We start from the raw sequence: 26518 nt of genomic DNA, 5'->3' as shown, positions 1-26518 counted from the left end.
GGAGCTTTGCAAGAAAAGTAAGGATGTCTCTGTAAGCTGTATCTAAGTAAGATAATACTGGAACAGATAAGGGTAGTCGGGGAGGCGGGTGGGCGTGTGTAACTACAGCTCAACATGCCAAGAACAGATGCATACTGGTAAGTAGCGTTTTCCGTTCGAGGCATATGAGCTGCAGATTACATACTGTGCATAGACTGTATAGCAGTACCCACTCTTAGCGGCGACCACCCCTATCCGGTGCAGTAGTTTGAAATAGTGTTTTGAGAACAGCCTGGCCCACATTAGCTTGTTGTTTAGTTTGCACATCTACCCAATAGTGTTTTGTGAATGTGTGCGGTGTAGACCATGTAGCTGCTTTGCAGATGTCATCTAAGGGAATGTTCCCTAAAAACGCCATTGAAGCCCCCATTTTCCTTGTTGAGTGGGCTTTAGGAGGAACAAATAACGTACGTTTAGCTTTGAGATAGCAAATTTGTATGCATTTAACAATCCACCTAGCTAACCCAGATTTTGATATAGGGTTGCCCTTGTGTGGTGGTGAGAAAGATACATAAAGTTGTTTGGTCTTACGAAAGGGTTGTGTTCTCTCAATGTAGTATAACAACTCTCTTTTGACATCTAGGGTATGAAGAGCTCTTTCTGCTACTGTTTGTGGCTGTGAGAAGAACACAGGGAGTTCTACAGATTGATTGAGGTGGAAGGAAGAGATGACTTTGGGAAGGAATTTTGAATTGGTACGGAAAACGACCTTATTGTGATGCATTTGCAAGATAGGTTCTTGAATGGTTAGAGCTTGTAGTTCACTAACTCTCCGTAGTGAAGTAATGGCTACTAGGAACGCAACCTTCCATGTTAAAAATTGTAGTTCACATTTATGTAAAGGTTCGAAGGGAGGTCCCATTAGCCGTGTGAGAACAATGTTCAAATTCCACACTGGTGAATGTGGTACTCTGGGAGTAATTATTCTCTTAAGGCCTTCCATAAAGGCTTTAATAGCAGGCACTCTGAACAGAGATAGCCTACCGTCTATTAGACTGCATCTTGCTGCCATAGCAGAATATCTTCAAAACAGACAGCATCTAAGTTACATCTTTGGAGGTGTAGTAGGTATCCTATGATGTGTTGAATAGACACGTCTGGAGGATTAATATTGTTGTTGTGACAATATATTAAAAAGCGTTTCCACTTGGCTGCAGAGCATGCTCTAGTGGTTGGACGTCAAGCCTCATACAGTCAGGAGGAAGGTTAAGATATCCGAATTCTAGGATTTCAAGAGCCAGATCGCAAGGTTGAGCTGAGCTGGGTCCGGGTGTCTGATCTCTCCACGGTTCTGGGTTAAAAGACAAGGAGATAGGTATAGTTTTTGGTGAGGCACTACAGACCGTTGTAGCAGTGTGGTGCACCACAGCTGTCTGGCCCACGTTGGAGCAACTAGTATGAGAATTAGAGAATGCTGCTGTAGTTTGTGTTCTACTAGTGGCATGAGTGGTAGAGGCAGAAAACCGTACGCAAATTTGCCTGACCAGTTCATCCATATCGCATTGCCTTTGGACAGTGGGTGTGGAAATCTGGCGGCGAAGCTTGGGCATTTGGCGGTCGTGGGTGGCGAAGAGGTATATCTGAGGTTGTCCCCACATCTGAAAGAATGGTTGAAGAACTGGCGGATGAAGTTCCCACTCGTGGATCTGTTGTGTCTGACGACTTAACAGATCGGCTACAGTGTTTTGTACTCCTGGAACATGCTGGGCTAAGAGGAATATGTTTTGAGGTATAGCCCACCGCCATATGTTCTGTGCTAGCACAGGGACTGTGTTCCGCCCTATTTCTGTATGTAATACATGGCTGTCATGTTGTCCGTGAGGACTAACACAGCTTTGTTTGATACTTGCTTTTGGAAAGCTTTCAATGCTAGGAATATGGCTAGTAACTCCAGATGATTGATATGTAGTAACATTTGTTGTGGTGGCCACCTGCCTTGCATGGTGTGTTGCAGTAGGTGGGCTCCCCAGCCAGAGAGCATTGCGTCCGCTGTCAAGACTATCTGAGGTACTGGCTTTAGGAACGGTCGTCCTTTGGAAAGGTTTTTGGTGTGCCACCACTGCAGAGAGTGATGAGTACAACCGCCCACCAACACTAGGTCTGTTAATTGACCTTTAGCCTGGTTCCATTGGCGTGCTAAGCACTCTTGGAAAGGACGCATTTGAAGTCTTGATTGGGGCACTATGAAAATGCAAGAGGCCATTATCCAAATGAGCTGCATGAACACTCGTGCTGGAAGGGAGTGTTGTGGCTGAAACTTTGTGAGAAGAGCTTGCATGCTGGCTATCCTTACTGGAGTGGGATAAGCTAGCGCTGTTGAGGTGTTTATTGTGGCACTGAGGTATTGTTGTACTTTGGATGGTTGCAGATGGGACTTGGTGTGGTTTATTGTGAACCCCAAGTTCTGAAGCAGTTGGATTGTGGCATGAGTGTGTCCTACACACTAGTTGTAGGAGCTGGCTTTTATGAGCCAGTCGTCTAGGTATGGGAAGACGTTGATGTGCGGTCATGTTAAATGTGCTGCAACTACTGCTACGCACTTGGTGAATACTCTTGGTGCTGTTGTGACTCCGAGTGGCAGTACTTTGAATTGATGGTGCTGCCCGTGTATTACAAATCTGAGATACTTCCTGTGAGCTTTGTGAATGGAAATCTGGAAGTATGCGTCCTTGAGATCTAGAGTAGCAAGGAAGTTGTTTTGTAACAGAAGAGGAAGGACTTGTTGGAGTGTGACCATGTGAAAATGGGCTGACTGTATATTTATGTTTAGAGGTCTGAGGTCTAGAATAGGCCATAGAGAGGGGTCCTTCTTTGGGATAAGAAAGTATAGGGAGTAGACTCCCTTGTTTTGTGCAGAGGGACAGGTTCTATTGCACTTTTTTCCAGTAGAGATATTACTTCTTGCTTTAGCAATGATAGACGCTCTTGTGACATTGGACGCTGTTTGGGCAGTATGTTTGGGGGGTAGATGTTAGTTCTAGACAGTAACCTGATTGAATAATTTGTCGCACCCACCTGTCTGATGTGATGTTGGTCAAGGCAGGAAGGAATTGTTATAATCGTCCCCCACAGGAGTGGAATGGTGGACGGGGAGTGGAGGAAAGTCATTGGGTAGGGGTGGAGGCAGAGCGGGAGTTGTTGGTTTTGCCTCTGCCTTTGTTGTGGTTACCCTGGCAACCCCCTCTTTGGTACTCCTTAGTAAATGTGGATTGGCTAGGGGTCTTCTAGGAAGTGGAGGGGCTATCCGAGGAGTAGCCTCTTGTGTTGTCTCTATATGATGAGCGACGAAAAGAACGTCTGGGAGCTTTCAATTGCAAGGCTCCCATAGAATTAGCTGTGTGTGTCTTTTTTCATTTTTTCTACAGATGCATCGACATTAGGGCCAAATAGGTGTTTCTCATCAATTGGATGATTGAGGATGGAATTTTGTACTTCAGGTTTGAAACCTGAAATACGTAGCCTGGCATGCCTACGCAAAAGGACACTGGTGGCAATTGCCCTTCAGGCAGTATCTGCGGCATCCAGGGCACAACTAATGGAAGTATTGGTGATATTTTTACCTTCCTGTATGAGTTCATTGGCCCTATTTTTGTTTTTATCTGGTAGATGCATTTTGATTCCAGTTCATCATAATGTGCCCCGTCATATCTTGCCAATAGCGCTTGAGTTTTGGCAATGCTCTATATGTTAGCTGCCTGTGACGCTGTTAGTTTGCCGGAGGCGTCAAGGAGTTTAGATTTCTTATCTGGTGGTGAGGCCTCACCTGATGTTTGTGAATTGGCACGTTTATGTGCATTAGAAACTACTAAGGAATCTAGCGGTCTGGGCCTCTAATGTAAACTGGATCTGTAGGGGGAGCTTTGTATGTTTTCTAAATGCGGGGGTTGAGTACTCAAGCCCTGACAGGATCTTTAAATACCTCTGTTGAATGCTTAATGACTCCCTTAAGCATTGGCAAAATGGAAGTGGACCTTTGTGTAGTGTCAAAAGTGTCCAATAAGAAATCTTCCTCCACAGTGTCTGTGTGCAAGTCGACCCCCATGGTATTGGGCAGCCCTATGTACTAGTAGGTTAAAACCTATAGTGTCCACTGGGGGGGGGGGGGGGAGAAGGCCTGGAGGGATATACATCATCTTGAGGGACGTAAGGCACATCAGGGGTGGTATAATCATCCCATGGTTTAGGTGATTGAGGGGGACTATTGGTCCCTACTGGGTCATGTGCACCCCCACCTGTGTCATCAAAGTCTGTATCTACATCATCTGGATTAGGGGATGGTGTAGGAGAATGATGTGGTGGAGGAGTTGGAGGAGGAAGAGTATGGGGAGGTGGTGGAGAAGGAACCCTAAATGGAGAGGTAGCAATGTCTCTTTGGAGGAGGAGGAGGTGCAGGCGCCTCTATTGGTCTCGTTTTGGAACTAAGAGTCAGTTCCAAAGAACTTTTCAGGACAAAATCAAACTGCAAACATCCGGGCCCAACACTAGGTGGCCATCTATGCACAGTGTGTAATCTGCAGCTCATATGCCTCGAACATGTCATTTAGTTATTGACTGTAAAATGTATCCCACCCAAACCTACAGGAATTCTCTTTCCTTCTACTTCTGCCTGACTTCACCTAGAATGTTGACACATGGGCGTGTGCGTGTCCTTGCCAGATGCAGATGAAAAGCTCTCTAGCCATTTCACTCTTCTGCCTAGCTAACCACTTGTTCATACAATTAAAGTATTTAACACTTGTCTCTGCGACCAGCAGTGGTTTTCAAAGATAACAAACCCCTCCTCCAACACACAGCAGAAACTCAACTCAAATCCTGTCCTATTGTTTAGAAAACCATTAAACCACTTGACGGCTGCAGCTAGGGATAAGCAGTCAGAGGAGCCAAAATGTGTCAAAAATAATACATTCAATGGTAAATCTCAACCTCTGTAAAACCAGCAAAGCTCACAAAGTAATTTTTAAAATCCATTTCAGTTCTCATGGTGGTCATATGTATTCCCCTGTTAACTTCAACATGCCCCTATCTATAGCTAAACATTACTATTTTGTCCTTAAAGTAAGCAAGTATTAGTCTGAATTGTTTATCTGCTGACCTAGTTACACATTACTGCTGGTGGCCCAGTTTCATCAAGACAAGTATAAATGTAAGAAATTGTTAATTATTCAGAGATATACAAGTTTTCTCACACTTTAGTTCCATATACAGTGCAGAATGCAGCTGTGACGATACCTGAAAGTACCAAGGATGGAATTATAGCTAAAAGGCAACACACTCAAAATAAAAATATTGAGACAAGGAGTATTGATGGCCTTACAGCATACATTTACTATTCATACAAAACAATGTTATAATATGATCCATTAAAATTGGCTTTTTATTCAAAATTTAAACATGTTCATTATTTGATTTGAATTCATAGAGCACGACAATTATTCAAAGGCGTCAAGGCACTGTTACTAGCTGTCCAGTGCTAAAACCTTGCTAAAATTCCACCTAGAAAGAGGCCTATAAAGCAAAAAGCCAGGTTTTAAAGCTTTTCTAAAAGGCAACAAATGTGGGATAGCCCTCATGCTTTGCGGAAAACAGTTCGAGTTTATTTACAGCAATCGAGAAGGCTCTATCTCCCATTTCTTTTTTCGAGTCCTAGGCACAGTGAGCGAGTATTGTGTGCCGAAAGCAGGTTTCTACTTGGGGGATACTACTACAAGATTTTTGACCTTTCACACTGAGATGGGGCATGTGCCTAAGGTGTCTGGCCACCAGTTGCTATTTGAGCTCAATGTGCAAGGGCCAAAGAGCAGCACCTCAGTTTTATCAACATGCATAGAGAAGTTTTCTGCTGTGTTGGCAGAGTTCTTGGGAGCTGACACAATAACCCGTGTGGCATAAGCATATGATGACACCTGCATCCCGAAAGCCTGGATTATATTTGCAAGTGGTGAAACGTAGAGGTGAAAGAGCATAGGGCTCACTGCTGAGCCCTGGGGAACTCCACATGGTAGAGAGAAAACCTCTGAGTATTACTGTTGTACCATCACCCTCTGATTGATCCCTAAAGAAAGATATCAGGGCTAGGGCTTGATGTGTGATACTCATGTATTTAAAGTGCTCAATCAACAGCACAGGCGAAATGGTATTTATTGTTTGCATCAAACCTTTGTAGAACATTTTTAATTTGCGCAACCCTGTACTTGCTCACAATTGTTTTTAAAATGTGTTGAAATACCGATTGCACATTGCTTTACACATTGACCTGAACCTACCTGCCTTCTCTCCCTGGCCCCAGTCTGACGCGGCAAGTGCCGTTGGGCGGAGGGCTTTTCTGGGAGCTGCAATAACTTCCTGTTGGGGTCATTGCACTAGTCTTTGGCGCCCCCACCCTACTTAGATCCACACTCCTGCGCACACGCCGGCGGCGCGCCAAATGCAAACCCATCCGCGCCTGAACCGGGGTCAGAAGCACTCACTAAATACAAACTATTGATTGCGCAGGAAAAAAGTAAATACTACATTGTACAGATTGAATCCGTGCAAGACTCGAATAAACAGCTCTATCAAGTAGTCGCCAAATTATCAGGTCAAACAACCTCCTGTACTCCAGCCTCCTCACAGACACTGTGCGACGCTCTAGAGAACTACTTTTTTGAAAAGAATAATGCCATCTTTTGCAAATTTGCCTCCCAGACCTACACTGCCCACCAGTCGTCAATAAGTAGTACCACCGAATACTCCTTATTACAATTTGATAACACCACATCGTGATCAGATTGTTAACTTAATCTCTTCTGTTAAAGCTGGCTCTGCTAATGACCCTTGTCCCGCGGCTGTATTATTACCAGTTGCTGAACAGGTGGCACCTGTTTTGTCAAGCTGTAACGCAATGTTTGCGTCAGGCATGGTTATTGTTATTTTGCTTTTATAAGACGGACAGCTACCCAAGGGTTTCCTGGCGCCGCCTGAATATACCAAAAGAAGTAGGTAGGTAGGACCTATTGATTGAATAGCCAAGTTATTAAAGATCTGCGAAAGTGAACAAGACTAGTCTCATCCCTCAGTACTAGAGGAAGAGAATTCCACAAGGTTGGGCCCAGGTATGAAAAAGAGCAACCGCCCACCCTGGCCAGTCTATACCTTGGGACCGAAAATTTTTCTTGATTTGCTGACCGGAGAGAGCGAGAAAGGATGTAAAGTTTGGCAATGGAATTCAAATATTCAGGGGCCTTGCCTATTTTTATCTTAAACATATACATTAGAGTTTTACATTTAAGGCGGTTTTCCACTTTCAACCAGTGGAGTTCACGCAGGGAACTTGAGACCTAAGTTATTTTCGGGATCTGGCAAAGCAAGCGAGCAGCAGCATTTTGAACAACTTGCAATTTGGAAATAACATCCTTATTAGCTCCTAAAAAAAGGATGTTTCCATAATCCAGGTGGGAGGTGAACAAGGCTTGGATTACAGTTCTTTTTGTGGAATCAGGCAGCATCCACAAGATTTTCCTCAGCCATTTAAGGATGACAAAACAAGTAGCAGTCACCCTAGTTGCTTGGAGTCTCATCGAGAGATGGTCATCGATGATAAAATCCAGGTTGGGAGCTTTATTGGTAGGCTGGGGGAGGTCACCCAATTCAAGGGACCAATGTTGAGGGCCCCAAAGTTCTTTGTTCTTGCCTAAAATTAATACCTAGGTCTTCTCCCCGTTGAGCTTAAGTGAATTTACTTGCATCCACTGTGCAATTTTGCAAAGCCCAATTTGGAGAGACAAGGGCTTCGAATATTCTTTGGCAGACAGGGAAAAAACTATTTGGGTGTCATCAGCATAGGAAAAAATCAACAGTCCTACCTGCTCAGCAATGTGGGCTAGGGGTTTAACATAAATGTTAAATAATAAGGGGCTAAGAATCGAAACCTGTGGGATTACATAGGGAGAGGCATAGGTCTTAGAGGCTGCCTCTGTAGAGAAAACCTGAAACGCACGGTCCAGCAAAAAATTAGCCAACCGTTTCAGGGCCTGTCCAGTAATGCCAATAGATTGTAAAGTGTGCAGGAGCACAGAATGAGATACCGTATCAAATGCGGCGCGCAGATCTAACAATATGAGCGCCACAGTGTCACCAGCATCCATACACCCACGTATCATTTCACTTACTCCCAAAAGTGTAGTTTCTGTGGAATATACTTCCCTGAAACCTGATTGTGATATATGAAGGAGCTGATTAGTTTCCACATGATGGGTCAGTTGTAAATGTACGTGTTTTTACAAAATTTTTGAAAAAACAGGTAGCAAGGAAAATGGGCGGAAGTTGGACATCAGGAGGAATCACGGCTTCTCGAAGGGATGCATTAAGTAACTCCCAAATCAGCTGTAAGGTAGACGGCTCCATTTTTTGCAATATAGAAATAGGGAGCAGGTCCAGAGGAGAACCTGATTTAATGCTTTTTAAAATATATCCCACAACCTGGAAGAAAACTATGGATCCGACTCACACGAAGAATTACAGGCCTATAGCCAGCTTGCCTTTTCCGGCCAAAGTCTTTGAAAAGGTGATGAACACTCAACTCTCTAAGTATATTGAAGATCATCACCTGCTAGGCGACATTCAATTTGGCTTCCGCAGGGGTCACTGAACCGAGACCGCGCTTATTAAAGCGTCTGAAGATATCAGAGTCAGTCTTGATCAGGGAGGGACGGCCGTTCTTATATTGCTGGGTCTCTCAGCAGCTTTTGACACTGTCGATCATACCATTCTGATCTACTGTGTCACCAACACGGGCATCCTATATAAAACATGAGCCTTACTGACCTCCTTCCTCACCAATCGCACACAGTTGGTAAACTTTGGCACTTTTCACTGAGCCAAACTAACCCTCCCGTGTGGTGTGCCTCAAGGTTCATCCTTAAGTCCGACACTCTTTAACATGTATGTGTCGGACTTAGCCAGAGTCATCAAAACACACGGGATGGGCCTTACTTATGCCGGTGATACGCAATTGGTACTGACCATACACAATGATGGGGAAAAGGTAGAAGTCAACTTTCAAAAGGGCATGCTAGCCACTAGCAGTTGGATGACCAGTAACTGCCTTAAGCTGAACTCTGATAAAACAAGAGATTATGACATTCGGCAAGTTGTCCCCCATCTGGTCCCCTTCCGGGTGGCCCTCTTCTTTGGGACCCCCTCCACTTCCAGTCACCAAGGTCAGGAAACTAGGCGTCATATGATGACAGGCTGACCTTTGTCCCCTATGTTAACTGAGATTATGACATTCGGCAAGTTGTCCCTCATCTGGTCCCCTTCCTGGTGGCCCTCTTCTTTGGGACCCCCTCCACTTCCAGTCACCAAGGTCAGGAAACTAGGCGTCATATGATGACAGGCTGACCTTTGTCCCCTATGTTAACTATGTGGTCTCAGCGTCATTCTATAAACTGCAAATGATAAAAAAGATTTTACCATTTATCCCCTTGACTGCGGGTGAAACCTTGGTCAGTACATTAGTCATGTCCACCATTGACTACTGCAATGGGCTTTTTGTGAATACCCAAAACAAGGTCATTGACAAACTACAACCAGTCCAGAACGCAGCAGCCCGAATGCTTTCAGGAACCCCCAAATATAAGCCCATCTCTCATGTCATTCAGTAGTACCATTGGCTAACGGTGAAAAAACGTATAAAGTTTAAGGTCTTGTGTATTGCTTACAGGGCTCCCCTAACATCGGGCCTCAGTTTCTCATTAGGGAGCTAGCCACTTACATTCCAACTCGGTCTCTTCGCTCCTCCACCGCATTTTTACTTAGGGTTCCACGCACCAGAACAGCCTCATGGGGCGACAAGCACTTTATTGTCGCCATCGCAAAACTCTGGAACTCCCGCCCCTTAAAGATCATATCCTGCCAGTCTCTACTCACTTTCAGGAAAATGATAAAAATCTGGTTGTTTAATCAATAATCCCCTCTGCTCTTCAGTACAAGCCCGCTGTCCTTAACGCAGAGACACCCATGGGTATTTGAGAGCTTTATAAATCTCATAAACATAAACATATTAATCACCGCTGATAGATCCAGGAGTACCAATTCCGCACCTTATCATTGGTCCACTAGGCGCCTAATGCAATCAGTGGCTGTGATCAGCGCAGTTTCTGTTCCATGATGCCTCTTGAAACCAAACTGAGAATTGTCCTGCCACCCCTGCTGTTCTGCAATTTCCTTCAGATGGGTATTTAGATGTTTCTCAAGGATTTCAGCAGGACACGGGAGCAGCGAGATAGAACAATACATTTTACAGACCAAGCTAGGATATATATATTTTTTTTAAGAAGGGGCCTGATCACTCCCTCATTACAACGCCGGGGATACATCCCGGAAAGTATAACTTTATTCATCAAATTGGAGAGCGGTTGAGCCACAATGCTGGCAGCTGTGTGTAGGATCACTACAGGACAGGCTTCCAGAGGTGACCCAGATTTAGTATTAAGGATGTATTGTTCCGACATCTTAGGAGTAAGGGATGGAAACACAGTAACTTAGGCTCTTGGTCCTTAAACTCAGACATCATGGAGGGCGTTGGTTGAGATTCTCTACTCGAGGGTTGTTGTGCATGAGGATTAGAGGATTTATGCACTTCAAAGCCATCATAGATGTCAACAATTTTAGACAGAAATTAGCTAGTTGGTTGCAAATTTTTTGTGAACCTTTGGACTCCAGCAGCCGGAGATTTGATGAACCACTCTAAAGAGTTAATTGGTAGAGGTAGTTCTCTCAATTTTCTGGGTATGGTATGTAGATTTCTACTCCGTCAAGGATAATTTATATTCCCTAATTCTATATAGATCACTTTCTTGCTCTTCCTGATTTTTCCTCCAGATTTGCTCTTGTTGCAAACAGGCCTGCTTGAGTGTTCTGAATCTATTGTACCATGGGGCAGATAGGAAAAGCCTCTGAGGCTATCCCCCACTAGAGAAGTTAAGCGCAACTCCAGCCACTCTGCAAAAGCAACAGTACCCTTGTCTACATCCTTCACAATCTCATTGCTTATGCCATCCAGAGTGTTGGACAAGGTATCAGCCGAGACCCCTTTCCAACTTCTCTTAATCGGAGGGGGCTGACTGCTTCTAGTTACAGAGGGGGAATTAAAGGAAAACGCAACTGTGTCATGGTTGGACCAGCTGAGGGGAGTGACTGACTGATAGGACACCCTAGTATCATTAGAGAATATATAATCTAGGGTGTGACCTGCCTCATGTGTGCGACCTAACACCAGTTTAGTCATTCCCACTTAGGACAAGGTTTCGATAAGTGCTAACAAGTCTGTTTTTCTCTTCAAGATACAAATTTAAATCGCCCATCATAGTCAGGCGCCAATTAGTGATAAAAGATTCAAAGAGTTATCTTAACTCATTTACAAAAGGGAGTCTGGGTCCTGGAGGTCTATATACTAGTAGACCGCCAAATGAACATGTGGCTGAAAGCATAAACTTAAAATGAAGGGCTTCACAAGTCTAAGTCAAACCCAGATTCCAACAAACATTTATACACAAAAGCCAAACCCCTCTCTACCTAAATGTCCGGTCTACTCTTAGGATTGAGCAATTAGGCAGAATGGAATGAACTAGGTCAGGTTCAGACGTTTCATTGGCCCAAGTCTCAGTTATAAAAACCCAGTCAAGGTCCCATGATGCCAGAAAAACAGCAAACGCCAGCTTATGTTTTATGAGTTAGCGCGGGTTTATGCGCAAAGGCTTTAAAATGAGCTACTGATGTAGGGTTAGGGCAACCTTTAGCAGTGTCTGGAGTACCAACTAGTTGGGGATTTCCCTCCAACCTATTAAAACCCACACCTTGTGTATTGTTTACCTTAAAACTACAGGTCAAACAGCAATAATGTAGTAGCTCATAGCGGTCCAGGAAGAGGAACAATACAAGAGGTGGAATCCCACCAAACTCTACATGTTAAATGTAAAATTAAAAGAACGTTGCAAAAATATAATGTGCTTCAGATTGGGCAATGAAATTGAGACTGCTAGGATGACCGACAAATGTCACATGAGGCGGTCTAAAACATACTCAAATATGTTTTAGTATTGGCTTATTACAGGCGAATATATATATATGGGGAACGAAGTATGGCATGATTAATAAATGGTATGTTATCCAATATGAGGCAGTGACATATCAGTTGGACATTGAAGTACAACATACTACATTTTGGAATAAATTATAATTACATCACGCAATTTAACAGTTCAGTGAATATCACTACACCAGTAAGTATCCACTTTTCGTCCTGTGGAGTGCCAAGAAATCTCACTGAAACAACTACATTAACTAATACTCAATACAGCAACTGCTCAACTTAACAAAAACCTAAGCCACCACAAAAGTTCTAAAACATCTGTTCAGAGCATGTATTAGTTCTTTTGTTTCCCGTTTCACTCAACCCATCCTCTCTTACATTTCATTAGATCTATTAAGTTTTCTTTTCAAACTCCACAGATGTCAACCCTCACAACATTCTGTTGTACATATATTTTGACCCCGTACAGCACTTTGGCACCATTTAGTGTGGTTCGAAACTTACAAACAACACATACACAAGTAAACAAATATATACGTATATGCTGGTGTTGTGCAAGTGAAATCTTTTTTTAAACTATGAACCCAGTAAGTCAAAGTTCATATCTTTCTGCTCGGTTCCCCGGTTGCTTTTACATTTTTCTTGATATACCATCACTTATCCAATTCTTCAGCATCACTTCCAGATTCATGCTCCCTCCCTAATGGCTCTCATGATTCCATGCATTACTACGGACAAATTATTCATGCGTAGCTAAAACACTGTTCGACAGTTCTGAATGGGAGAAAATCTGAAATGCTTATGGCATCCTCTCCACCAGAACATTTATTTCAATAGGCTTCTAACCCAGAAAAACACCAACACAATCGATCATAAATGGTGCTTAATTAAGTACAGCTGTCCATACCTTTTATTAGGAGCCTGGCTCCAGCAGAAGGTGTGCTGAATGCTGGATGTCACCTGGGTAACAATCTTTAAGGAAAATAATCCAACCGCAGAGTCCTCATCCTTTGATTTCCCCTAAACACCACCATAAATGCGGAAGGTTTCACAGCAATTGCTCCCATGGGCCGTCAAATAGTGCCATTGGCTTTATGGCGACATGCTGCCACCCCAAGAAGTGACAACACAAAGTCAACTATATGCGCCACGCCTGCGCATTTAAGTCTTGGATGCCCTCAGATATGTACGGACCCTGACAAACTGAAAAAGATGAAGCGCAAAAGATAGGCAGAGGCCTTTTTAGGACACCTAAAAATTCACTCCACTGTCTAGGCAGGAGGGATGGCAGAGTGGAATCTGTGGTTAGAGTGCCACCAGAAAAAGCATCACTAAAAGTAAGTAAATTGTTCTACTTAAGGGTACTTCTAACTCCAGATTCCATACATTCTTAATAGATACAAAAGCAGTGACTCTTAAAAGGTGCGTCTGGGGAGAAGACACCAGGAAGTCTTGCAGGACCGAGCAGGTGAAATGGCTCCCGCTTCGTACTTTAGTATGGAGACAGTAATGGCTGATGTAGGTGTGAATGGATACTCATGTTGCAGACTGGCAGATATCTAACAAAGGAACCAATCTAGCCAACACCATTGAGTTGGCCTTGCCTCTGGTGAAAAAGCCTAAAGGCCTTTATGTGGCTACTTTTTAGCCATAGCATATGTTAATACACAGGATATCCACCTGGATAAATTCTGCATCTGTACCGCCTATCCCTCAGCACCAGCAAAAATAATAAACAGCTGATCATCCACCCAAAGCTTTATGACTCAAGCCTTTCCTCTGTAGAGTGGGGAGGTGAAAAAAATGGAGTAATGGACTGGCCCACAAAGGGCAACACTTTCTTTGTCAAAAAAATCAAGAAGCACCAATTTGTTCAGAAAGTAGGTGCTATATGGAGGTTGCACTGACAGCACTTGCAGCTCAGTGGCCGGGGTACACAAGTAGGATGAGGAATACCATCTTAATGGTCGGCAATCTTAGTTAAGGAGTAGTTTCTTACCTGTAACTCCAGTTCTGTAGTAGGGGTATCTGTGATAGTCACAATCTGTGAATAGTCACACCCATGTGCGTGAACCCTGGAGCAATCAAAATAGTCTCTTAAGTTGTCCTCTTCTGCAGTCCTGCATAGACACTTAAGAGAAAATCAAAAAAATAATGCAGCCTGCAATTAACAAGGCTACACTGGCCAGCCCTTCATCTTGAAATGAAAAGCAAAGCCAAATAATATTAAAATGTACACATTTTGCTAAGTTTCACACCCAGAAATTCCCCTTCACAAAAATCCTTTGTCATGATAGAGAGGAAGGGTTGAACAGACAAGCCCCATTGGCTGCCATTGTGTGTCTGGAAAAAGGATACCGTGCCTTTAAGGAACCCTCCAGAGACCCTCAGTATCCCATGATGCACAGCCAAAGGCACATTACTTTCAGTTCTTTTTTCTGGCTCCTGCTAGCAGGACCCTGGAGCATTGAGCTCTACCTTATTGGTATTTCTTCAATTTTTGGAGCTTTTATGAAAAGGTTTAGTGTTTCATTTGACGTCTGGGGTCTTTCTCTTCCATTTGCTGTCGTTTTTGAGCAGCTAAGCCACCTCTTTGTCAAAATGCCAGCTTTATTTGACAAGTGCCCTGAGTATGGCAGGAAGAATACCAAATCAGACTCACAGAGTTTGCATACTCTGTCTTCCATCTTCTCATGTTCCCGACTCCTGTGCCATCTGCAAGTCATTCTCCAAGAGGACCCTGCGTGACAGGGAGAAGATCTGTCTCCAAAGCCTGGAACAGAGAAGACATCAGGATGCAGGTAGGACCTCTTGGCATGGAGGGAATCAGTCTTCCACTGACCATGCATCGGCCTCTGGGGGGCTCCTCAGTCACAAGAAGGCCCAGAAACGGCACCGGTCCCGGTCAACGTCGAAGGCTACGACGCCGAAAGATATGATGACGATATGCTCCCCGTCGACCCAGGGCCTAAGCGACTTCTACGTTTGGCATCGAGGGCAAGGACTTCGAGACCTCAGACGAGGTCGACGACATCACAGACTACATCGACACATCAGTCGTCGATCTGGGTCCCGAAGATATTGGCGCTTGCCATGGAGGCGACACCGCCGCTCGCCGTCCACGTCGACGCGCGAGGAGAAAGTCAAAGTCGAGGAGGACATCTTCGAGGAGCCAGTCACCCTCATTTTGACACATTCCAAGATTTGCTACTCTTAGTAAATCTGGGAATGAGCCAAAAAGCATGGGTGGCTGCACGAGAACACCCACTCTCCACCAATAAAATGCATTCCTGGCTCAGTGTAACGCAAGGCAGAGACTTGCGCTGCCTTACGTTACTCTGATTTTACCAAGCCACCCAGGGCCAAGCAAGATGGCTCTGTGTGGCTTAGTAAATCTTAATTAAGCCCTTGCATCGCCTTCCATGATGCAATAGAATTGCAAGGGCTTAATAAAACTGGCCTCTGGTGACTTGAATAATCAAGTTTGGTCGGGCAAATTTAGAAAGGCTGAAAGAACTGACAACCTTCAACAGTGCTCACCGCAAACATTTGCTGGGCCAGAGATAATACAAACACTTGAACAATCAGTTTGACCCAAAGTGGATCAACTTGGGTCTTTGCACCAGGCCACAAACTGTCAAACAATCAAAATAAATAGATTTGGTAGATGGATGCCTAGCTGTGAGTTTAACATCCACTATTTGTATGGCAAATCAAACCTGCTGAATTGGCATTGCATAATCGCCACACATGAAAGTGTAGGTTGGAGTGATTCTGGTGGAGGACCCTCCTTTGCTGCGGAAAGAGGCGGTCCTTCTGAAGAGGCAGGCAGATTGGAAAGCAAATGCTCAGGGTGAAGTGACCAGAGTACCATACTCTCCAGGTCCAATCTGGGGCTATCCGGATAATCTGAGCCTAGTCTTTCCTGACCTACTGAAATCTGTGTAGCAGAGATAGGGGCAGGTAGGTGCACAGGAGACTGGAGTCCCAGAGCAGGCAGAATGCATCTTCTAGGAATCTCCAATGCCCAGTAATCACAATACTTCATTCCCAGCACTGGAGATCAGTACTAGTTATAACATGCCCCATCGAGTGAAGAGACAGTCACCATCATGGACAGAAACATTTGTGGTCCACCACTTGACATCTGCTAAGATCTTCCACCTTGGCTAACAGCAAGCCAGTCAAATTCTTGGCCATCAAAGTGAGTCCAACCTAGACACCACCTCCTGGCAAACTGCTTGCAACCCCACATCAACCTGCTTGTCGAAGTACTACATGGCAATTTGGTTGCCAGTCATGCTTTTAACTGGATTCCCTTCAATGGATGTAAGGCATTCAGAGACCACAGAAAGGCTCAAAGTGCCAGCAGGCACTTCAGACTCTGCATCTGCACTGCTGTAGCCCAAAGGTTCCTGATCTCCTCCTCCCCCAGAGGACTGCCCCAATGTAGAAATGGTGCATCATTCACTACTGTGAGTTTTAAAAGGGGCAGTAAAAACGGTCTACCTCTGGTCCAATTATTCCCAGACAGCCGCCAGAAGACGTCCTGGGCTGTCTCCAATGAGAATATATGTCCAAAAGCAGCACTAGTGTTGAGCCCACTGCAGGAATAGGTGTCACTGCCGGTCCCACACGTGCCACCGATCCTAGAGAACAGCAGATGAATGAGACAAAAAGCCTCAGAAGGATCCTTACCAGAATCCGAAACATTGTGATTATAACCCTAATGTCTTGAAATCGTTGTGGAGGTGGATACTGCTTGCAATCCACCACGTCCAGGATGGCCCATATAAAAGGGTATCCTCTGTGTGGCTTCAGGTAGAATTTTGGCTCGGTGATTAAAAAACAGTGATGCTAGAAGGGTTACAGTTTTCTGCAATTGTCCCACAATGTACTGCGGCAAGAACGCCTTCAGCAGCCATTCGATGAGGTATGGGAATTCATGCATCTCCAACCTGCATAGATGGGCTGCAAATACCCCCATTACCATAGGGGCTGAGTTGAGGCTGAAGAGCAGGAAAGTGAACAGAAATGTTCTGACCCAATCATGAACCAAAGAAAGCGTCTGTGTGACTGTACGCCCAAGTACACGGAAGTATACATTCTTCAAATCCCAGCACACTATCCATTTCCCTGGACTCAGCAGAAAAAGAACCTTGGAATAGGGTGAACATCTTGAACTTGTCCCTTGAGGCAGATGTCCTGAAGTTTAAAGTGTAGAATTGTCCAGAGACCTTGGTTTTTTTTGCAGGCCCAAAATTATTTTTTGCCTTTCTCTGCCTCTGGGACCATCTCAAAGGCCTCTTTAGCCAACAGACTTCCTGTGCCAGAATTGAGACATGGGCTGCTGATGTCTGAACTGAGCCAGGTAGAAGACAGTAGTAGGGATGGGCATATGTGAAGGGGAGTCTGTAATCCTGCAAAACGATCTGAAATTATAGCAGAGCAGGCAGGCAAGAAAAAATGAATTCTGCTTCTTAAAGGTCGAGGATAGGAGGTGTAATCAAAGGTCTTTGACTGCAGTTGTGGTGGAGGATGAGGAAGAACGGCAATGCATCCATGATTATGTCCACGCCTTCAGTCACCACTGTGGCATTAAAGGGTTGTGCTGGCTGTTTTATTGATTGCGAGGGCTGACTATGGCACTAGTCGTGATCCAGAGCATATCCTGTGAATTTTCAGTATTGCTGATGGAATTAAGGGGCTGTAAATGACCAAATCCAAAGAACGGGCGGACGTAGCAGTACGGTCCTTCAAGAACTCCAGCGCAAATCTAGTCTTTTCAACAAAAACGCTAGATCTGTTAAACGGCATATCCATAAGGGATGCCTACATGTTAGGATGGAAATGTCCCCTGAAGGTTGTACAGTTGTATTCCCCTGCCGAGAGAGCCCAACTGCATGCATCTGGTATCTTGGTTTTATGATTTTGGCTCTAGAGTCATGCTACTCTAGTATGCGAGCAGAGGCCTTGGACTGTCCCTTGGCATAAATGAGGTCCTGGACCAGTCCTGTGACCTATATGGCGGTACCTGGTGCACCCTCATGACAAAGTGGAACACAGTCAATGACATGGGCTTCGAACATACAGAACTGGAGGCAATGTTGGCCCACTCTTGTAAATTCAGCTTCTATGTGATTACCAGACTCATAGTGCGAACATCCCAAAAATATGTTGAGTGTGTGTAGCTTGTATACATGCATGGTGTGAGTGAGTGAACCGGAGTAATGGAGCACTGTGGGATCAGTTTTGGATACCTCAGCGTCTGCACAAGATGAAGGTGAAGCTGCTTTCCCGGAGAGTGGAAGTATATTGCGGTCATTCCTGAAACTGGAGGGAGGAGACCTAGAACCTGAAGTGGGAACACAGGAGGCCAGTCTTCTATTGAAATCCAATGAGGCCTTTTGCTGAGAGGGGCTGATTTATCATGTAGCACTACCATATGCTAGATGGTAGGGGTGAAGAGTGGGACTGCAGGCTTGTGTAAAAAGAAGAGAGTCCCTTAGGTGCAGCACAGGCTTTAGTCCTTCCCTGAGCGCTTTGTTTGGTTGATAGACAGATGCAGAAAAAGCTCACACCACTTTCTGCCTCTGTTGTGGGTGCTTCAGGCTGAAGAAACCCCTGCTGTCAGAAGCATCAAATACACAAAGACTGTCTGAAGATCAATGTTGAGAGGAAACTTGAAAGCTTGAATTGAGAACAGGTCAGTTCCGAAACCACACAGTGGACACACATTCCCGTCTCGTACTATATAAAAGTGAGACCCTTCTAACCCACGTTTCAGTACCAAGTTTTCTAAGACTAAGGGAGTGCTCTATGGAGTACTCAGAGGACTGATGTGCAACTTGAGCTAGTGTTTGATAACCTGCTACCCAGAAATGAGGTGACTTCATCAGAGTCTAACCCTTGCTGTAAGAGATGTATACCTGAACTGGAGCACCCAGAACACAGCCTGCTTGCAGAGAGAGGGAATGGGACTGCCAATCCTGCAGGAGTGGCTGTCATGGAGGACGGAGCTGCAGCGTAGCCCAAGAGTTGGTTTGGCTTCCGGTAGAGATCTGTGGAGATTGAGGTGTGTATCAGTGTCAGAAGGCTATAGTCTCTCCAACAGCGGTTCCTGGCAGCAACTGCAACAACCCTACTTAAATAATGTCAAAGCCCAGTCCTGGCGATCAGTCAGCAGCTTGTACTAAGCTGTAGTGCCCAGAAGTGCAGTCTCTGCTAAGCAGCGCTGGCCAGAAGAGCAGTGTGCAGACCTTGTTCCCCAGAGATTTGCCAGTATGTGATAGCATCCTTTCTGGAGCACCTGCCCACCTGTGTGAGCCATCTTTCTGCAAAGACTGCTATCCTGGTCTGCGAGACCACCTCCTGCAGTCGCTGAAGATGTTCAGAAGCAGCATCACCAAGGACACATGCCCGATGGGCGCCAGCAGCCAATGAGGAAACCCTGCAACTGCGGGTAAGCACGCCTTCCCTCTCTTAAGTGGGAGTGAACATGTGGAGACGAACCTGACCAGCTGCCAAAATAGAAAAATCCACCAAGGGTGGTAATAACTTATGAATTGAGCTATGTAACAAATGGGAGACTGAGAGGAGAAAAATTACAACAGAGGTAGCAATCTGCATCTGAGCCATAATCATGCTATTGGCTTAATCTTAGGGTAGAACGGTATAAAACAGATATAGGGAGGGTTGGAGGGGAAAGGGGAGGGAGTGGGTGGGGACTGATGAGAAAGCAGATAGAGGTACGGTTCAACATAAGCAGTATCAGGATCCAGTCTGAAAAAGGCAGCCAGCCTACAAATTTCCTGGCGTCAGGGAAGAGTCTGGGGTTCATCTATAGTTGGAGGCTGCGCCTTTCTTTTATTGTAACAAGACATAGGCCTGTCATGGACAGAGGCCCGCTCCAGATCGGAGATGGGGGTTGTAGTTAGATCCTGGATAGGTGCCACTGGAATCCGTGCCATTACTAGAGCAGTCTTAATTGCTAAAGCATGGAGCATAGGAGTGGGTGCATTGGTTGGTGCCAGAGAGGACCAGGCAGAGGCTGTTGGCACTTGAACAGGTCCCGCCAGTTAAAGCCTCCTACATGTGGCCTGAAGGTGCGACAGAGGGAGCCCACGTCATCCTAAAAATAATGCCACCTGTAAAGACATCCATCTGCTGTGGGGTTGTCGATGGCCTGGGGAAATCTAGGTACAATGTGACCAGTTTCAGATGGTATCTGAGTCAGACTGGTCCGGTTCTTGGGAGCAAAATGCACAACTTCTCTCTGGAGTAGGAGTGATGGGATGAAGATGTGTCCCTCCTGGGCTTCTTAAATTTTTTGATGCGACTTGTCTCTAAACTTAGTCTACGACTTACCCAAGGACAGTAACCAAGTCTCTTGGGCACAAAGTAGAGCTTCGCCTCCCACTTCCTAACAGCATTTGGATGTATCCGGAAGTATATGCTGTATGACTTGGAGTCGTGCAGAGACCCTAGACAACACATGCAGATCAAATGAATCAGTCACCAACATCTGATTTCCACAGTCACAGAACTCTTAGATGCCTGTGGTTTTTGGGGGAACGGGATACATATCCCTAGCACGCTGTATTTGAAAAATAAGTTTGCAGTCACAAAGCAAAAAACCAAGCAGGGAGCTGAGCCCGGTCCACGCCTAAGGGTGCAGAGAGAAATTAACTGAAGTCAGCATTCAGTCATAAAAGCTATATACGGCTTTCTGTCAACACTTGCTGGTGTGGCACAAGGTTGCTACAGAGCCAATGGCATCACCTGTAAACACAGGGGAGCAGTTGATTTGAAAAGTTTGGTTCCAGTCTGCCACCTGGACAAATTCAAAAGGTGAGAACTCTGCAGTTTGAAGTATTCATTAGAAACCATTAGAACTTAGCACTTGATGCCTCAAACTTTCATGTTCTAAATCAACTTGGTCGATTCTAGGAGCTGCCTTCAAAATCATCTGAGCGCTTTGAGATAATTACATTTGATTAAAAAAAACTATTCCGCTGCTGCACGCAGTCCACCAAACAAAAACCACCACAAAAAGCAAGTTAAATGTACCTAAAAAAAACAAGCATTTGCAATGCAATAGATCTCGCATTACTGATAGTTTGAGGTATTGGTGTTGCAAATAATGCAACGCCAATAGATCATACTTTCAGTAATGCATTGAAAGTATTGCATAGTGAGCCAGGAACTAGCATTGTATGTCTCAGTGCAGTACCGCAAATGCTCCTAGAGCTCCGTAGTGAGCAAGGCACCAGAACTGCATGTCTAGGTGCAGTACGGCAAGCTGTTCCTAGAGGTCCCTAGTGAGCAAGGAACCAGTACTGCTTGTCTAGGTGCAGCACCGCAAGCTGCTCCTAGAGGTCCCTAGTGACCATCATAAACTTTAACGATATGTAAATCCACCGTACCCATAATGCATTGCATGCAAGTCAGTACCACCAGTACATTCAAATAGCTATGTCCATATATACAATTCGTAGCTTTGAATTGTGACAAAATAATTATATTAATTCCGGATTCGTTTAGGAGCTGATGAAGGGAAATTTATAGAAGGTCTAAAATAAATGTGAGATGTGGAAGGTGCAGTAAAGCAATCTGCTCCTTGAGGTCCCTAGTGAGCAAGGCAGCAGCACTGCCCGTACCGTAAACTGATTCTAGAGGTACCTAGTAAGCAAGGCACCAGCACTGCCAGTACCGCAAGCTGCTCCTAGATGTCCCTAGTGAGCATCTCAAACTTTTGGTCACATATGGTACTCCCATAATGCATTGCAGGCAAGACAGTACCACAAGTACATTCAAATATCTTTGTCCATATATACAATGAATAGCTTTGAAATGTGACAAAACAATTATATTAATTCCGGATTAGTATGTACTCTTTGTGGAGCTAATGAAGGGAAATTTATAGAAGGGCTAATATAAATGGGAGATGTACTAGCGAGTAAATTAATAACTGCTAACCTTGTTTAGGACCAAGTGAATGTCCTGACTGAAGACCTTTAAGAAAATAGTGCCTTGAGGTGGTCATTAAAACCTAGAGCGTAACATATGTAATAGGGGGTGTCCTCATGGGAGGTTAAAAAAAGAGACAGTGGGTTACTAAGGAGAGACTACAAAGCCTAACAACCAATGAAAAGCCACCATTTACAAAGGACAGGAGCCAATTAAAAAGATAGGCAAGAAGTAGGCAGGGCTTTCTACACATCCTGAATACAGCAATTTCTCGACGGGACAGCGCACGCGCTGCCTATGCGAGACCTAAAAAAAGGCACTTGCAAAAGCAAGTTCTGCTAATGAGATCGTATAACACAGTGGACGTCTTTCACCAATGCTTAAATATACAGTGTATGTAAAGCAGACACAAATTGTGTTCTTACATTTATGATAAAATAAACAAAACAGTATTTTTTTCAAATAAATGGTAAAAAGTGATGTGCAGGTATACCAATTGTAAAGTTAAACTGATTTTCAACATTTTAGTTAACTGATTAAGTTTATAAGGTTTATTTTTAAGCAGAAATAAACTAATGTGATACATACAACGTGAAATACGCTGGTGTAACAATGTTTGTTCAAAATCTATTAATGCCAACACTCTCTTTCCATTTCATTCGACTTTCATCTGTATAACATGCAATTATATTCCTTACTCTTAAATGCTGGCCTGCCCGAGGTTTTCATTTCGTAGCATTGCATTTTCAAAGCGTGTACAATTTTATCATTTTAGTTTAAAAACTACAAAGACAGATAGTGCATACATTTTCTCCTACTAAATATATGAAAAAACGCCTTTAAAATAGGAGGGTCGGTCTATTTAAAAATGGTAGAGCAATTACGACCCACGAGTGCTTTATAAAATATAAATAGGATACAAGTTTGTCTCTTTTCAAATCAGGGATGCACGACACACTAGGGTCTTTCAGGAGGGGAAAAAATACAACAAACAGCCTCGTATGTAAGCGAGCTTAAGATTTGTCAGATGCAGCCTGATTCAGGCGAGTAACAAATCCAATGCCGCTCTGTGCCATAAAAGGGTGACAATGCAGTCTAGTCACATTTAACATGATGTGAATGTCAAGTGCATGACTGATAATTACTAGGCTCCAAAGAACACCGCATTGACACTTTATATTAATTAAAGCCTTGCAATCTGGGTGTTTTACTTACTTGAGTGTCTCTGCAAGGTAGAAGCTCTGTTGCACATCATCATGAGTTGGTTGGCTGGCGTACACATCTCGAAGGCCAGAAAATCCTCCTTCGACTCGGCAGTTTTTTTCCAATGCCTGAATGAACGAGAACAAACTCCAGCTTCAGCAAATTAATCTACTGCCAATTTTTCTATTAGCCTGCCAAATCCAATTACATTACATGCTTTTGCCAAATTAGTTCCTCTTTTCACAGTGAATTTGGGCATAATTTCAAATTACAGGCATAGATAAAACACAGAAAACAGAAAAACTAAATTGGTTACGACGGAAAGAGCATCAGACCGTGCTTTGATCAGTTGAAAATATTGCAGAGTATTTCTGAGCACTAATATATCCTATACATAATAAAATCGTAAAGGATTTTTGGGTTGCTCTATATATCATAACCATGCATCACAAAAGCCCCACTGTGCTCGCTGGACAGTTAGGTCAGTACTGCTGGGTTAGTTTGTGGGTGTATCCAAGGGGAGTGGGCATTAACCTATAATCCACCATTAAAATAAAACAAGCCAAACTGGCTAGTCAATACACACAGGAATAAATCTAAGGATTGTCATGCAAAAGAAATTAAAGCAAGAATATAAATTAAACAAACCAGTGGCCTAAAGTATTTTACTGTCAGAAAAACAAATGTTTAGTATGCCTAGTTACTTGGATTGTTGGCACATAATCCATCGACCACATAAAACACCAAGTAGATTAATTCATGTATTTTATAGAAAAGGTAACTATGTAACTGCAAGCCAATGTACGAAGTCGTCCTTTAGACAAAATAAGAAAACGGCTTTCCTTTATGAACATGGATTCAGTACTCAATCCACAAAACGTGAAAGTTGTGTAGGAGTCGCTGCACTGCGTACTCATGTGCAATCGTATCACACTGGCAGACTGTTTTTAAGTAACACTACAGCAGACAGATACAAACAGAAAAAAAACCAAAAGTTTGGCATTGCTTCAAAGTGGGTGGTCCACACAAATTAGACTACATCACAACAATCCATAAAAAGCGTGGCTGCTACCAAGCAAAGGTAATACGAAACTTTATATTACTTTAATATCGGTGAACCCCTACCCTGCATTCAAGGTCAAGCAATGCAGTCAACCATACAGAGCCATAAAATGCTCTACCCCCGTTTCAAAACTAACAAAGAAGAAATGAAGCAATAGAAGGTCGCCTGCACAGGTTAACCGAAAATATAAACCCTAGCCCTGGACATCAGCACTACACCTGGTGCGGTTCAATTCTACAACAGGACAACCTTCCTGTTCAGTTTCTTCCAGTCACACCCTCAATTATTCAAGAATTCCTAATAATTTACAAAAATGTATTATCTATGCGATATAATTTATCCACAGGATATGCCAGATTCTTATCTTGAAGAAGACCCGGAATTAGCTTCAGAGCTGTAAAAGTGCTAACACATTTAACCACCCCTAATGGGTAGTTTAGTACCTTGATTTTTTAGGTAGTGATGATAGCTCACTAATCAAGTATAAGAGTTAACCTTACAAAATTTTAATATTACATTGTACTCAACATTTCACCTTTTTTAGACAGGTTTCATTTCTCCCAGTTGAGCTACAGAACCGGTTTCAATCATGAAATGCAAACAAATAATAAGAAACAACCTGCACTACATTACGCACGTATGCAATCCATCCATAAGTTGAGAAGGAACTGTAGCTTACTAATGGAGTAGTCCACAAGACCAAGAAATCAGACAGGCCAATAAGAACTCATGTGTGCTTGTCAGATGACATGAAGGAGAAACTTTGCATTAAGTTGAAGGGAAAATAGTACACCAGACCTTCAGAATTTAAGGAACAAAAATGAATAATATAGCCAGCATTTCAGAATTGCTACCTTAAGCATTTACATCATATATATATATTTTATATTTTTTGGCTTCTGGATCTGGTATTTTAAGGATACAATTCTAGAACAAACATCCGTTGGTAAAGGTGAGTTACAAGTACCTGTCCTTTTTTAGCCTACCCTAACTAAGAAAATCATTAGAGAACCAGGATGAGCAGAGATAATGTACCTAACACTCGCTGTGAAATGAACCTGCTCTAGCGTTTTGAGCTAGTTCATGAAGGGGACAAAGGGCAAGAGATGCAACTATTAAGATTGTAGCTCCAGAGGGATTTGGAGTGTCAAAACACATCTACAAGAACATGGCATCAGCTATGTGAACTACTTTTTTTAATGAGTAAACAGAGCGTATAGTTCCTGTGCACTACAAGCAATTACACAGCTAAGGTGTGTCTTTGTTTTCTGTCCTTATGGGTCATCTCGTTAAAACATGTACAGGGGGGGGCGTGGCCGAGACAGCGATGTGAGCAGACGCGTCTCGTGTGAGCTCCGTCGCCCCCGCTGCCTAATTAAGCCTGTTTAAGCGAAGTCCGAGGGGTTTCTGCTCCTGGGGACCCCCTGTGTGCCGCCGACCCTGCCAGTGATCCCCTCTGGAGGCGAGCCCCGGACGCTGAAGTCCCTGCTGCAGTCGATCGGTGCCCCGGGGCCTCCGCGATCGGCCTCCGGCCGCCATCTTGCCGCGAGGTCGGCTGCCGAGTCGCCTGGCCTGGCCCCCGCGGTGCGGGCCTGATTGCCGGCCTGGGAGAGACGCTGGTGCCCCTCGAGCCCCGTATGCGGCTGAACCCCTCCAACGGAGCCTGACCGCTGCTGGTGCGGCTACGCCGAGGCTGCTGGTGCCGGACTGCCCCCGGCGGAGGACACAGCGGCTGCCTGGGCGCCACGGCTGGGAGAGGCCCCGGCTTTGGCGGGATCAGAAGGCCCTACTTGGAGAGGCCGCCGGAGGGCCCCTCCCCACGAGACTCGACTCCGGCCTCACCGCCCGCCGCGGGACACATCTGGTGAGCTGCAGCGCGCCGCCCCCCTCCCTCTGTCTTTCCCTGGAGGGGCCCGGCGAAGGGGGGCCCTGCCGCAGATTTGCCCGCCATTTTCTCCTCCTGATCGGCTCTCTGCAGCGATGCACTTGGAAGGGGTGGATCGGCCCCCTTGTGCAAGCGACCCCTGCCTGCGAGCTCCCTGCTGCCCTGGGGCACATCGGCGGTGGGCCGGGAGGCTGGTCGGACACTGTGCTCGAGTGGGGCCCGGGCCTTGGAGGGACAGGAGGGCCGGGACCTGCCACAACTGCCGGGGGCACCAACGCTGCGAGACTCA

At 44.7% G+C, this 26518-nt stretch overlaps 1 protein-coding gene across 1 annotated transcript in view; it reads right to left on the bottom strand.

Moving 5' to 3' along the window:
* MAN1A1 (mannosidase alpha class 1A member 1) overlaps positions 1–26518 on the bottom strand; it is a 463708-nt gene that overhangs the window by 24659 nt on the left and 412531 nt on the right. Inside the window, exon 11 of the mRNA XM_086926729.1 lies at positions 23294–23409. Coding sequence (XP_086782855.1) covers positions 23294–23409 — 116 coding nt within the window. The remainder of the gene's footprint in view (positions 1–23293; positions 23410–26518) is intronic.

The sequence above is a fragment of the Lissotriton vulgaris genome, chromosome 6, assembly GCF_964263255.1.
Source record: "Lissotriton vulgaris chromosome 6, aLisVul1.2, whole genome shotgun sequence".
Lineage (NCBI taxonomy): Eukaryota > Metazoa > Chordata > Amphibia > Caudata > Salamandridae > Lissotriton > Lissotriton vulgaris.
This window is presented reverse-complemented; position numbering and strand designations above follow the sequence as displayed.